Below are 14,251 nucleotides of genomic sequence, written 5' to 3'. Positions count from 1 at the left end.
AATTCTTTGTAAGCAGATGATAAGTTTCATGTGTCTGTAGCATTTTCCCAAACACTTAGTAAAGTCAGTTGCACCTCATAGTTGCATTCAGTAACTTAACTATTTTTTTATCACTGTTGCTACTAGTACAATTAGATCAGCATCCATAGTATTTTTGGAGATCTACCTTGAGCCCAACACTACACAGAATTGCCTAGGAGAGTGTGATAGAAATGGGTTACACGATCCCTGCCCTCAAAGAAGCTACAGTCAAATGGGGGTTAATGACACGAGGACTTATTTTCAACTGCTCTTCTACCCGGTGTACGGGATTTTATAAGTTGACCAACAGAAATACACTCTTCCCCTGATATTTCTTGAATAATTTTTTTCCTTCTTTGCTCTTTGCAATTATTCCTATGCTTTAACGTTTGCCCGTATACAAACAAAATTGTACTGACACAGAAATAGTCACGCACGGAAACATTTAGGTGTGATCACCTGGGCACATCTGCTGCTCAGTCAGACTGTCTGCCCAGGAGCTAGCTCTCCCTCTTTTTTCTCTCCCAAACATTTAGACTGTGAGCTCGTTGTGAGCAGGGAATGATACTGTTAATTGTTGTATTTTCCCAAATGCTTAGTACAGTATTCTGCACACAGTAAGCTCTCAATAAATATGACTGAATGAATAAATGAATGTTTGCACCCAGTAAATGGTCAGTAAGTACCACTGTAGTAGCAGCATTACTATTTACTGAATGCCCACTGGTTGCAATGCATTGCAATAAATCCTTGGGAAATACAAAATACAGAAGTGACATACTCCCTGCCCTCAAGTACCTTGCATTCTACTGAGGGAGACAGGTGTAAAAATATTTACAGATAGAGGTACTTGAATGTACAGTTGAATAGCACTGAACTAAAAGGGGAACCAAATCAACTTTTGTTGAGCCCTAACTAAACCACCTTGATTTCATTGTGGAAAATTTCCATTTGAGAGAATTCTTCCAAATTTCATTGAAACAGTATGGCATTAGATTTAATACTGGCTCCTTGTTGATTTTTTTGCCATGTATTCTACTTTAAAGTTATGGAAAAAAATCCAATTACCCCAACAATAGATTTTTTTTCCCCATCATTATAGACTGGATCAAAATAAGATATGGAGTTAATGAGGAATTTCAGCAAGATCAAAGAGGGAGAACAAATATTGAGTCCCCATTTTACAGATGAAACTGAAGCACAGAAAAGTTGCCTTGCCCATAGACTTTCTTGCCCAAGGTCAGCAGGCAAGTGGCACAGCTGGAATTTGAACCCAGTTACTCCGACTCCCAGGCCTGGGCTCTCTCTACTGAACATATGAGTTATATCCTTAATGCACCTTTTCCGAAAATCTTCATGAAGTGAATAAAGATTTAGTGCTTAGTTTATAGTCACAGCACTTAGAACAGTGCTTTGCACATAGTATCCACTTAAATACCATAATAATTCATTTCATCAGATCTGGATGATATATGTTCCATGAATCTTTTAATGTACATTTTTAATGTACGTTTATTCCCAAAAGGTAATTTCATTACTGTTGAGCAGCTCTAGTCATGCAAGTCAAGTTGAAGGTTCAGTATTTCTTTAAGCAAAATATTTCTGATTTTATTCCAGAAAACCTCACGGGGGTGTTTAATGTGATTTGAAGCAAAAATCGGTTTGCTATTGCATCAGTTAAATTTACCAAACATTTTAATAAAAATAAGACTAGAATCTAAGGCTAAAATAGCCAGATGCTATGACTAGAGTCCTTTTTCTGATAATGACTTTTAATTCATTCATACAGTCGTATTTATTGAGTGCTTACTGTGTGCAAAGCATTGTGCTAAACACTTGGAAAGTACAGTACTGCAATAAAAAGAGACAATCCCTTCCCACAGTGGGTTTACAGTCTGTAGAACAACTTTTTAACCTTACACTGGGCATCCAAAATAAGTTCATTTAGAGAAGGATGTAAGATCCAAGATTTAAAGGACTGTGGGAAGTTGCCAAAGAAACCATTTGGGTTGCTTTTTTAGTCTCCCTTAAAATGATAAGGGAAATGATATTTGTCTTGCCTGTTTCTAACAAACTGCATATCTTAACAGTTTGTCTCTGAAGCCATATCAGAAAATTGGTTTGAATTGGCTCGCATTGCTACATAAACATGGACTGAATGGCATTTTAGCTGATGAAATGGTAAGTTGCAAGATGAGTAAACTATTTTAAAATAATGTTCTGAATTCTAAATATTAAGTTCTTTTTTGATGGGAATTAGATGAAACTTTTGATGTACATCTAAAGACAAGTCAAATGTATAATGTAATACAGATCACATTTGAATGTTGTCAGTATGTTTGAACTGATGCAATGTTTGTAATAAGAAAGAGACATACTCGTCAAGCAAGTGACCCAAGAGACTCGAACCTGACTAATATTGAATCATCAGCAAAAGTGTTCAGCTAATACCAGGTAGTATCATTTGGAGTACTAAATTAGCATCTAGAACTAAATTAGCATCTAGATTTACTTCTAAGGTAAGGAAGTGTAGTTTTTCTAATTGTTCGATTAAGTTATAGAGGCACCAAAATTAGTTGCCCTTTTTTTTCTAGATACCTTTCCAATCTAAATACTTCTTGTGTTGTTGATTTTTTTAAACTCTTTCCCTTCAGGGTTTGGGCAAAACAATTCAAGCCATTTCCTTCCTGGCATACCTCTACCAGCAGGATAATAAAGGCCCTCATCTGATTGTCGTTCCTGCTTCAACTTTAGGTAAATACAGAAAAAAAGATGTCATAATAATAATAATGGTATTCGTTAAGCACTTAATATGTGCCAGGCATTGTACTAAGCACTGGGATGGATACAAGTAAATTGGGTTGGATATGTCCCCTGTCCCCCATAGGGCTCACAGTCTTAGCCCCCATTTGACAGATGAGGTAACTGAGGCCCAGATAAGTGAAGTGACTTGCCCAAGACCACACAACAGACAAGTGGCAGAGCTGGGATTAGAACCCATGGCCTTCTGACTCCCAGGCCATTGCTCGATCCACTACGCCATGCTGCTTCCCTTAATGCTCTCGGGTCTTCCGTGTTGCACATCATCGCTCAAATTTGGAAGGAATGCAGCTAGAGAGTTAGGAAGTGTTCTGATGACAGAACATGTCTGTAAGAGTCCAACAGGATGGGCGGACGCAAGAGCCGATCTGGCGCATGTCTTGCAGCATCGATATGAAGGAGGAGGGAGTTCCTCCGTTTAGTGATCAGGAAGTACACTTCTTTTCATTTTAACTCAAACATACCATTCACAGTCCCATTAGGGTTCAGTAGTAATATCTGAAGTAAATAGTTTAGTTATTTTATACTATTTGGAATTCATTTGGCATCACTGAAGATCGTGCCCTTGATCTTCACAGAGGTAGTTTAGCAAAACTAGGAATTTCAGAGTGCTAAAGCAACATCTCCTGGTAACTCTGCTAAAGCAACATCTCCTGGTAACTTTAGTTGGGTTTCTGATTGATGAGAGAAGGAAAAGATGCTTGTCTCATGAAATTTTCCGGAATGGACCACTTGAAGAGTGACAGGGAAAGTTTTCTAATGACAAGTTCAAAGGAAGCCATAAAATAACTTGGTCACTATAAACCTGGGCAAAATTTAGTAAAATGTATTTTAATTGAATTTCTAACTTTTCATTCCCATGGGCTCTCGATCCATGTAGCTTGATTATTCCTCTAAGACTAGGTTTAATGGCAATGAATTCCACTCATCTGATTAAATTAGAATAAGATGTGCTTGGTAAAGTAGGGAAAGTAACACTGACAACTATCTTAAAACCCCCTTAGACATCAAGCCGCCTGTGGGATCTCACTGTATTGTATCTAGTCCAGCGGCTAAGCATAGAGCTTGGCCACAATTACGTGCTTAACAAATACCTTGGTTATTAATTATTAAACCAATCCTAGTATAGCACTCAATACAGTGCTCTAGACTGTAAGCTCGTTGTGGGCAGGGAATGTGTCTGTTTATTATTATATTGTACTCTCCCAAGCCCTTAGTTCAGTGCTCTGCACACAGTAAGCACACAATTAGATACGACTGATTGATCAGTGTTCCCTTAGAGTAAATTTAATCGATTTTTGCTCTGTGTAATTATGGTTTTCTTGTATCGTTCCAGATTCTAAACCTTTGTTTTGTTTAACATGTAGCTATTTTATTTGTTTTGCAGACAACTGGATAAGGGAGGTCAATCTGTGGTGCCCTGACCTTAATGTTCTTTTTTATTATGGTAAGAAAACTTTATAAATAATTTGTGTACCCTTTAACTTAAAGAAATGTCCTGACTGGGGCCTGAAAACTTCAAAAACAATTTTGTGTAATAATGCTTGCTTGTCATAACATGAGAGAACCTTCAAGGCTTAAAAATCGAATTTTCTGAACACATTCCTTTAGGCTCTCAAGAGGATCGCAAGCAGATTAGATATGACATTCATAATAAAGTTGTAGACTTCAATGTGATCGTAACCACGTGAGTATCATTATTAGTAGTAGTGGTGCCTTTGTCCTACATGAAAGATCCCCAAACATCTGGCCACTTCTGGGTTGGAGATGGGTGGTATAGTAAGATTTGTGAATCATGTTGGCCCCTCAGATCAACCTGAGAAAATCCAAAATTTGTTCTGTGGAGGCAGTGGCAGATAAGCAAAGTAAATAAAGCCTTCCCAGGTATATTCAGCCTTGTGAGGGAAAAGCCCTAATTATTAGAATAAACTGAAAAACTTCCGAAGGTGATTTGCTGTGATAGGTAAGATCACTGTCCACCAGGTCACAATTAATATCAGAAAGAGGCAGTAAAGTATCCTCCCAATTTTTCTCTTCATTTCAGTGGGCTTTGACTGTAGGTAGTTTTCCTATACTTTCTTTAGTTATTTCCTTTAATCAAATACCAAGCCCTCTACCACTCTGGTTTGTCATAAGAGGAATAGTTTGGTCGATTCAGAAGAGCATGTTGTACTGGTCCTGAAGGTGTTAGAAATGGAAAAACGAAAGGAAAAATAATTAAGTGACTGGGGAAATTGGACATAAGTGTTAGGAGATCATCGTTACTTCTTTTGGTCAGCATGCTATAATTTATTTCTTCACACAATTGTTCTCTTTACTGACTTGATTGAGGATATTTTATAATATTGGAAATATTATCGGACCCCATGTGGTCCAGTCAAATAACACGAGTGCATTTGAAAGTCGTAATGTCTTTTATTGTCCTGGCAGGTACAATTGTGCCATCAGCAGTGCAGATGATCGTAGTTTATTTCGACGTCTGAAACTTGACTATGCGATCTTTGATGAGGGCCATATGCTGAAGAATATGAGTTCTGTACGCTACCAGCACCTTATGACCATAAATGTAAGACATCTGCTAATGTAATTTCCCCAGTTGTGAAGAAATTTTGCAATGACAAATGTGCAGTAGATGAGTTCATAAATGTGAGGTGCTTTCGGAAGAAAGGTCAATATATGGTCAGGTGAATATAAGTTTGGACAAGTGACTAGATCAGAAGGCTGTTGTTCCCCATGGTTAATTATGTCCCCTCTGTCCAAAAAGAGAATTTAGAAACTAGAGTTTTTCTACTGAACTATAAAATGTGATTTAAGTGGCCTAATTGAACTTTCTCTTGGAACACAGGCGAAGAATCGTTTGCTGCTAACAGGTACTCCTGTTCAGAATAATCTGTTGGAACTAATGTCTCTCTTGAATTTTGTCATGCCTCATATGTTCAGTAGTAGCACCAGTGAAATCCGAAGAATGTTCTCTTCCAAAGCAGTAAGCATGATATATATTTTCCCTAAAAATATGGTTTGGGAATGTGCCAAAAGCTTTCTTCATTCCTTCTTTCTCCCTTTTCAATTTTATGAAATCTATTATGCAAATCGCGAAAATATGATGCAACTTTTGTGAATGCGTTACGTGGCTAAGCAGAATATTGGAAGTGTGGACACTTGTTAATTAAAAATACAGATGGATTTTGTGTTTTTCTGAACTTTTGAAAGCAAGTGGTTTTCCATAAACCTGGGACCCAATTCCCCAACTTTGGAAGTCTACTGAAAGTTAAAATTGTTGGATTAGTGGAAGGTTGGAGCATGAATAAAATCTGGACTCAGATTCACAGTATCTGGCAAACCATAAAACCACCCAAACCTTAAGCAAAATGGTTTGATATGGAACCATGTAGATTCACAGAAGTAAAAGATTTATATAGCCAAATCAGTAAGAGAAAAACAAGTAGAATAAAGATTTGATTAGTTTTCTACCTCCCTGGGAGGAAAAAATTTAAATTGTGGTGATCATGAATCACAGACTTGGACAATGTGATCACTGGGAAATTTCTGTGTCTATTTAGTAGGTAAGTTCATATGCCTAACCAGGAAATAATAAGGGATCAGATATTTAAGCTTCATATTCAGAGCTACAATTTGCCTGAAGTGCTTGGAGTGTGGGTGAAATCTAGACTACACCTTCAGTTCTGTTTGTTTCTACAGAAAAAAAATTGACCCTGAAAGGGCAAGCAACCTTCCTGTTTTTGGGGAGGGTTTCATTTGAGTCCTTAGACCTAAGTGGCCAAATACTGCTACTGCTATTAAAAATAATCCCTTTCACCAACACTGTTTTTAATGGTCTTCACTTATTTCCCTAGAAATCAGCTGAAGAACAAAGTATATATGAGAAAGAGAGAATTGCTCATGCCAAGCAAATTATAAAGCCATTTATTCTTAGAAGAGTAAAAGAAGAGGTAAGCGTGTTTTCTGCAATTCTTTTAGCCTGCATTGTATAGATGGTGGTGGTTTGGATGAAAGTTCATCTGTATCTCTGGGGAGATTAAGTTGTTATATACAGTGATAGAAAATTTTCCTGGATTTTGGCTAAACCATTCCAAGTAAGAATATCAGTGCTAAGAAGCCTTTACTAGATACCCATGTGAGACTGGGACTCTTCTCAGAACTGCTCCAACCTTAGGCAAGAATTACTTAAACCTGGCACAGGTGCCAAGAGAGACACAGGGCAGTCAGCCCTCCTTGGCACTCCAGCCTCTAGTGCATCACTCAACTGTTCTGTTCCAAATCTGCTCTTGTACTTTGGCAATGTACAAGGCATTCTAGAGGTGAGGAGCAGCCATGGCCCCCCTGGACCTTTGAATGTGAAAGTTAAAGGAGACTGAAAAGTTAGACTGCTTTAATGGGATTCACTGAGAAAACTAGGGAACTTCTTCCTGCCCTGCCCATGATAAAGACTCCCACCATGGTTTCTTTCCAACTATCCCATCAACTGTTCATTTTTTATTTTTGCAGTTTTCTGTAGTCCTAGTTCAAATTCCCTACCAGGAACATGGAGATTTTCTTTCCTCTCTCTCCTCCCCGATTCCTGGGACCTTATTCTAACTTTTTAAAAGCTGCGTTGGAAGTCATTAAATAGGAGAGGAGAAGGAAGAATAAAGCCCACTCACACAACCCTGGGGTGTGTGGTCCAATAAACTGTCAGGCTATGGAACCTGGAACAGAGGAAATGGAAGAACCTACCCCTCTCTTGAAAGGAGAAGCAAGGTGGGCTAGTGGAAAGAGCATGGCCCCGTGAGTCAGAAGGACTGGGTTTTAATTCCAGCTCTGCCACTTGCCTGCTGTGTCTCCTTGGACAAGTCAATTCACTTCTCTGAGCCTCAGTTCCCTCATCTGTAAAATGGGGGTTAAGACTGTGAGCCCCATGTGGGACCGGAACTGAGTCCAACCCGATTTGCTTGTATCCACCCCAGGGCTTAGAATAGTGTCTGGCGCATAGCATTTGTTTAGTGCTCACTATTATTATTGTTATAATAGTTATTATTTTTAAAAATCTTCTTTGGATTCATTGTAGTCACAGCTTTCTCTTTTATCCTGGCACCGAAGGCAGTCATCTTGAGAAGCAGCCTGGCCCACTGGAAAGAGTGAAGGAGTTAGGAGACATAGGTTCTAATCCCATCTCTTCCCCTTGCTTGCTGTGTGACCTGGCAAGTCACTTAACTTTTCTGTTCCTCAGTTACCTTAACTGCAAAATGCAGGTAAAATATCCATTCTCCCTTCCTCTTAAACTGTGAGCCTCATGTGGGTCAGGGTCTATGTTTGAATTGATTATCATGTATCTACATCAGCATTTAGTGCATAGTAAGCACTTAAATACCACAAAGAAGTGGAGCAGAAAGCTATTTCATTCATTCATTCAGTAGTATTTATTGAGTGAGTGCTTACTATATGCAGGGCACTGTACTAAGTGCTTGGAATGTACAATTCGGCAACAGATAGAGACAATCCCTGCCCATTGACGGGCTTACAGTCTAATTGGGGGAGACAGACAAAAACAAGACAACTTAATCACAATAAATAGAATCAAGGGGATGTATACCTCATTAACAAAGTAAATAGGGTAATAAAATAAATAGGGTAATAAAAATATATACAAATGAGCACAGTGCTGAGGGGAGGGGAAGGGAGAAGGGGAGGAGCAGAGGGAAAGGGGGAAAAGGGGGCTTAGCTGAGGGGAGGTGAATGGGGGTAGAGGGGCAGCAGAGGGAGCAGAGGGAAAAGGGTAAGCTCAGTGTGGGAAGGCCTCTTGGAGGAGGTGAGCTCTCAGTAGGAGAGGGAGGGAAGTTTTTGTTTTTGTGGAGGAAAGGCAAAAGAGGAATGATTGTGTGCTTTGAGCCTGGAATTTGCAAAATGACTGTTGGGTTCACATATGAAGGGCGGTTTTTAATTCCATTTATAATTTTAAATTCAATCATGTAAAACACTTTACAGTCAAATCAAACTTGAAAATTTCTGGTAAACTTGTTTTTGTCTGAGAAAAATGTGATTTGTAATAATGCATTTCTGGATTTGTTTTGAAGAAGTTATTTTAATTCCAAATAAATTGTTTTCTAAATCTTCACCATCTGCCTTTTAAAATTATGTGTTATTTCAAGGACTTTCATTTTGCACTTGTAAACTTAATCCTAAAAAGACCGATTTTCTTTACTTAGGTCCTTAAGCAGCTACCTCCCAAAAGGGATCGCATCGAGTTGTGTGCCATGTCAGAAAAACAGGAGCAGCTCTACTATGACCTTTTCAACAAAATGAAGAAATCTATCCACAGCATTGGTATAATCTGGTTTTGACCATTAAATGTGAACTTTAAAATGAAGAATTCACAGGTCAGTGTTTGAAAAGAAATCACATTTGAATTTTCAGTGTCTGTTCTTTTTTCGGTCACAGAGAAAAATACAGAAATGGGCAATGTCATGATGCAGCTAAGAAAAATGGCTAATCATCCTTTATTACATCGCCAATATTACACAGCTGAAAAACTCAAGACAATGTCAAAGCTTATGCTAAAGGTAAGATTGTTACATCAAACCTGAAAAAAACCCCTCATGTTTCACGCAGATGTAATGAGTGTCCCAGTCAGAGGCCCACAGGCACCCACAACAGTAGAGCCTTATTACTGCTGCTTAGCTGTACCATTTGGAACTGCCAAAACCTCCAGCATGGTCACCATCTCGCTCTCATTCCCCGGAGAGGCAGAGCTGTGGCACGATGGCAATAGCCAGGAGGGAGCACATAGCCAACACCCAGGTTTATGGTCATCACAGTTCCACTTCTTCAGAAAAATAGGCTGTGGGTTGGGGTTGTACTGGTACAAATCAGAGTGCTCTGAAATGGAGACCCAGACACCAGCTACTTTAATCGATCTGTACTGTGGTAATTTAAAAATCCAGTAGGGGTTAGGGGGCTTGTCGTGATGCAGCAGATGAAATTAGTTGTCAATTTTATAAAAAGAAGATTCTGATGCCATAATTTACAATGGTATTTTTTCCTGCTCTGAGCATCTCATGCTTTTTTTTTTTCATGGTATGTGTTAGTCCTTACTGTGTGTCAGACAGTATACTTAGTATTGGGATAGTTTCAGGATCATCAGGTTGTACACAGTTCCCGTCCCACATGGGGCTCACAGTCCAGGTGTGAGGGACCTGTATTTAATCCTCATTTGTTATTTTAATGCTGCCTCCAAGACAACTTGGAGATGACACCTCAGAGGGCAACAGATGCCTCTATATCGAGACTAATTCAGAATTTTCCTGGCACCTGTGAGTTAAAATGGAAACTTGGCAGAATGCATTATTAGGACAATCCAGTGGATCAGAATATGTCTGTGTTCTCCACGTTCTCCTCCTATAAAGGAAGCTGAAAGCAGTTGTAAAGGAAAACATCTTCTCTCTTTCTGTCCCTCACTCTATTCTGTTTCTTCTGAGGTATTGTAAGTGAGAATCTAAAGAGCTAGTTTTTAGGTATCCTATGCTGCCTACCTAGTTGTCCTTTCTATTGTTGACAATGGGTAGAATAATTCATTGCACTTCACACCCTTCTTAAAGCTCCTTATGCTTTCTCAATCCTGGATCAATCATTCAGTTAGTTTTTATTAAGAAATTATTTTGACACTGCTCTGTACAAGGTGGCTGGGAATTACGATGAATATGTCGGATGTGGTTCCTGCCCTTGAGGAGCTTAATCATCTTAGAGGCGATTTATAGAAAATTCAAGGCAGCTGTAGAAGAAATCAGCAACAAGGTGTCCCACCCTGGAACAGGGGAGCGGATGGCTCAGATTCACTAGGACTCCTACCAAGCCTAAGGGCTTCTGGGACATTGTACAAAAGCTAATCCAAACCATCTCAAATCCTTCCAGCAACTCACTGAAATAAGTATATTAACAGAGGCGGGAGAATTCCAACAATGATTTCCCTTCTGTTGTGGCAGGGGTGGAGGGGAAACTGAAGGTGTAGTTAATTTTGCATTGTGGGTTTGCCTTTTTAACTGGCGCTGATAATACCAGGGAAGGGAACTGACCTCTAAATTCTGCCTCTAAGTTATCCCAAGATGTCAAAACATCTGTACAATTGGTGTATTTTTGGACACATGCTCTTCAGGAAAAGGAGTTGTGCCTCGGTCGACTGTCCTGATAAGTAAATTAGCCCACTGGGAATCGATCTGCTCAGTTTTTCCACAAATGCAACTTGCTTTCTTCCAGTCATCTCTCTTCCTCTGAACCGCTTTCCTTCTGCGGCTCTCTAGGAGGATTTTATCGTATTTTTACACACTCTTTCCATAAGAACCCTGAGAACAGAATCACTAGAATCTTGAGATTAGAATATTCTAAGTTGTTCAGATATGAAATTATAAATAGGGTTTTTCTTTTAGAGCAGAATCCTACCAATCTGGAGAAAAATGGAAATATAAGCTTCAGTCCTCTCATCTACCGCCAACTCATTCAACGCATAACCATATGCTGTACTCTGTCTTCATCTTTTGGGCTGGAATATGTTGTGATTTTATTTAACTCTAGAAGTACTGGATTGAGACAGCCTTGAGACAGTGAAAGCACTGGTTTGGTAGTACTCCATTTTATAGTTCCTGCTCAATGATTCTTTTTTTTTTTTCCTTTTGAGGAACCCACGCATTGTGATGCTAATCCTGACCTCATTTTTGAAGACATGGAAGTTATGACGGACTTTGAGCTGCATTTACTTTGTAAACAGTATGGGCATATCAGTGACTTCAAGTTAGAAATGGATTTGATTTTGGATTCTGGAAAATTCAAAACATTGGAATATATTTTGTCTGAACTGAAGCAAAAGGTATCATTCTCCCCAAAAGGGTACTTTTTGAACATTTTCCCACTTCCTAGTCTCCCAAATAGTAATTCTTAATAAACCTAACTAGGCCTCTATTTTTAAATGTTTACAGACTGTGGTTTGGAAGTCTGTGGGAAAATAGGGCATTGAATTTAGCCTGGGCATGCCCAAACCCTTTACCAATTCTAACTGATTGCCACCACCCCTTCAACAGGGGGAAGAAAAATGTAATCTTCTGCTAGAGAGCATACTGCCGTAGTTTATACAGTTGTAGAACTATTTTCAGAGGCCCTCACTGTATTCTTTTTTAAAAACACTGCTCTTTCCCAAAAGGAGACAGAGAATTATGCCCACAATATTCAATATTGAGAGCTTTACAAAATTAGCTTTTTTTTTTTTTAAGTAATGGAATAGGAGTTGGAAAACTTGAAGGGCATCTAGGTCTCCTCATGGTGTATCCAAACAGGCTTGCATTGTGAGGCAAATGTTCCCTGATTCCCTAACATGCTGTAGGCTAAAGGTGCCATGAAAACATTCATTAGAGACTGAATGTACTCATGAAAGTTAATTGATAAGTCATTTGTCATACATATCAATCTGTGTGTAGAGCACTGTACTAAGTGCTTGACAATGCAGTAATGATGTCTAGTTGGTAGACATGATCCCTGGCCTCCAGAGTTTTAAAATCATCATTTCATTCATTCTTAGTAATCTAGAAGAAAATGGTTCAGGTTTCATTGGAATTGCTTTATGTGATCAAAGTTAAGAAGTCACTGAAGGGAAAATCTAAATATTTAAAATCATATTATTTTCCTAACTAGAAACACAAATATTTTACGTGCTTCTCTCATGTGCATATTTTTTCCCTTCGCAGGGTGACAGAGTTGTACTCTTTAGCCAGTTTACAATGATGTTGGACATCTTAGAGGTTCTTCTAAAGCATCACCAGCACAGATATCTTAGATTGGATGGAAAGACTCAGATTTCTGAAAGGTTGTCATTTTTTTTCTTGGGAGTGGGCAGATGAAAATAACAATTACTCAATTGATGTTAGAATCCAACTTTTTAAAAATAGTTGTTTCTCTTTGCCTTCTTGGTTTCTTTTGGTATCCTCGATTAAATGGTGAGCTTAATATTGCCACAGGTTTCTCTTAGCTTCTAATTTTGGGCTTACAAGCTCAAAGTTTATAACACCCTCACTCGAGGCAAAGATTATTCTAAAACTCTAGGCATGCCACTTCTAAAAGGGTAATTAGACTACAAGAAAATAATTACCACCAGCTAGAAAATGATGTCGTCTTAATACTAGAAGCTATTTTTCTGAAGCTCCTTATGTTGGATTAGCTCTTTTGGGTGGCTTATTCAAACCTAGGTGCTCAGCATCTGAACTATTGGCCTGGAAAGACTTCAATGTTTGGTGCGCATTCTAGAATAGGGCCTAAGGGACCCGAGAGACCAAGGCCTTCACGTCGTCGTGAGCCAGGGTCATTTCACCCAGGGTTCACCTTCTCCCAGTCCCACATGGGCAGTCTTTTTTCTGCATGGGAGCGGGGAATACCCAGCAGTCTGCATGGCTAGGGACAGGGAACTCTTAATGCCCACAGAAGACTGGGAGATGGGGAATGACAGAAGTCCTCTGCACCCCAGAGGGCTTGGAGGCTGGCATCCCTGCCACCCGCTCAGGGAAATAACAAAAAGGACCCAGGCCTTTTTGCTTTAATGAGGTGTCATTTCCTTTCCCTGGGTCAGTCAATCAGTTGTATTTATTGAGTGTTTACCGTGTGCAGAGCACTGTGCTAAGGGCTTGGGAGTGTACAGTGTAGCAATATATAATAATAATGACATTTGTTAAGCACTTACTATGTGCCAAGTACTGTTCTAAGCACGGGGTGCGGGGATACAAGGTAATCAGACTGACCCACGTGGGGCTCACAGTCTTAATCCCCATTTTACGGATGAGGTCACTGAGGCCCAGAGAAGTTAAGTGACTTGCCCAAAGTCACACAGGTGACAAGTGGTGGAGCTGGGATTAGAACCCACCACCTCTGACTCCCAAGCCCATGCTCTTTCCACTGAGCCACACTGTTTCTCTCTCTCTCTCTCTCTCTCTCTCTACATATATATATATATATATATCAGCAATATATCAGACATATTCCCTACCCACGACAGTCTAGAGGGTGTCTTGCATAGATGTCTTGTGCGGTCCCTCTCGTGACGTGCCTGTCAAGTAGAAGCTAGGGCTTCTCCCTAGAAGCCAGAAGCAGCCTGGACTAGGGGAAAGAGCACGGGCCTAGGTGTCAGAGGATCTGGCTTCTAATCCCAGCTACGCCACTTACCTGCTGTGTGACCTTGGGCAAGTCACTTAACTTCTTTGCCTCCATTCCCTCATCTGTAAAGTGGGGGTTGGATACCTGTTTTCATTCTTACTTTGACATTAGATGGGGGGTGGGAGCAGTGAGCTCCAACTGTTCTGGAAGCTTCTAGACAACAGTTCTTCCGTTTGTGGTGTTTGTTACTTCTGTGCTGTCATGGCATGTTTGATTGCATTTGGTTAGT

General features: G+C 39.6%; 1 protein-coding gene across 3 annotated transcripts in view; it reads left to right on the top strand.

The window, feature by feature from the left end:
• The window catches only part of SMARCAD1 (SWI/SNF-related, matrix-associated actin-dependent regulator of chromatin, subfamily a, containing DEAD/H box 1), a 59,703-nt gene that overhangs the window by 40,416 nt on the left and 5,036 nt on the right, over positions 1-14,251 (top strand). For all 3 annotated transcript variants that reach the window (XM_029076713.2, XM_029076712.2, XM_007670178.3), the window contains 11 exons: positions 2,112-2,202; positions 2,676-2,775; positions 4,229-4,288; positions 4,453-4,528; positions 5,272-5,407; positions 5,687-5,824; positions 6,696-6,791; positions 9,045-9,162; positions 9,277-9,398; positions 11,507-11,695; positions 12,567-12,685. In XM_029076713.2, coding sequence (XP_028932546.1) covers positions 2,112-2,202; positions 2,676-2,775; positions 4,229-4,288; positions 4,453-4,528; positions 5,272-5,407; positions 5,687-5,824; positions 6,696-6,791; positions 9,045-9,162; positions 9,277-9,398; positions 11,507-11,695; positions 12,567-12,685 — 1,245 coding nt within the window. The remainder of the gene's footprint in view (positions 1-2,111; positions 2,203-2,675; positions 2,776-4,228; positions 4,289-4,452; positions 4,529-5,271; positions 5,408-5,686; positions 5,825-6,695; positions 6,792-9,044; positions 9,163-9,276; positions 9,399-11,506; positions 11,696-12,566; positions 12,686-14,251) is intronic.

This window comes from Ornithorhynchus anatinus, chromosome 12 (assembly GCF_004115215.2).
Source record: "Ornithorhynchus anatinus isolate Pmale09 chromosome 12, mOrnAna1.pri.v4, whole genome shotgun sequence".
NCBI classification, from domain to species: Eukaryota; Metazoa; Chordata; class Mammalia; order Monotremata; family Ornithorhynchidae; genus Ornithorhynchus; species Ornithorhynchus anatinus.
Note: the sequence above shows the minus strand (reverse complement) of the source record. Positions and strands in the feature narration are given on the sequence as shown.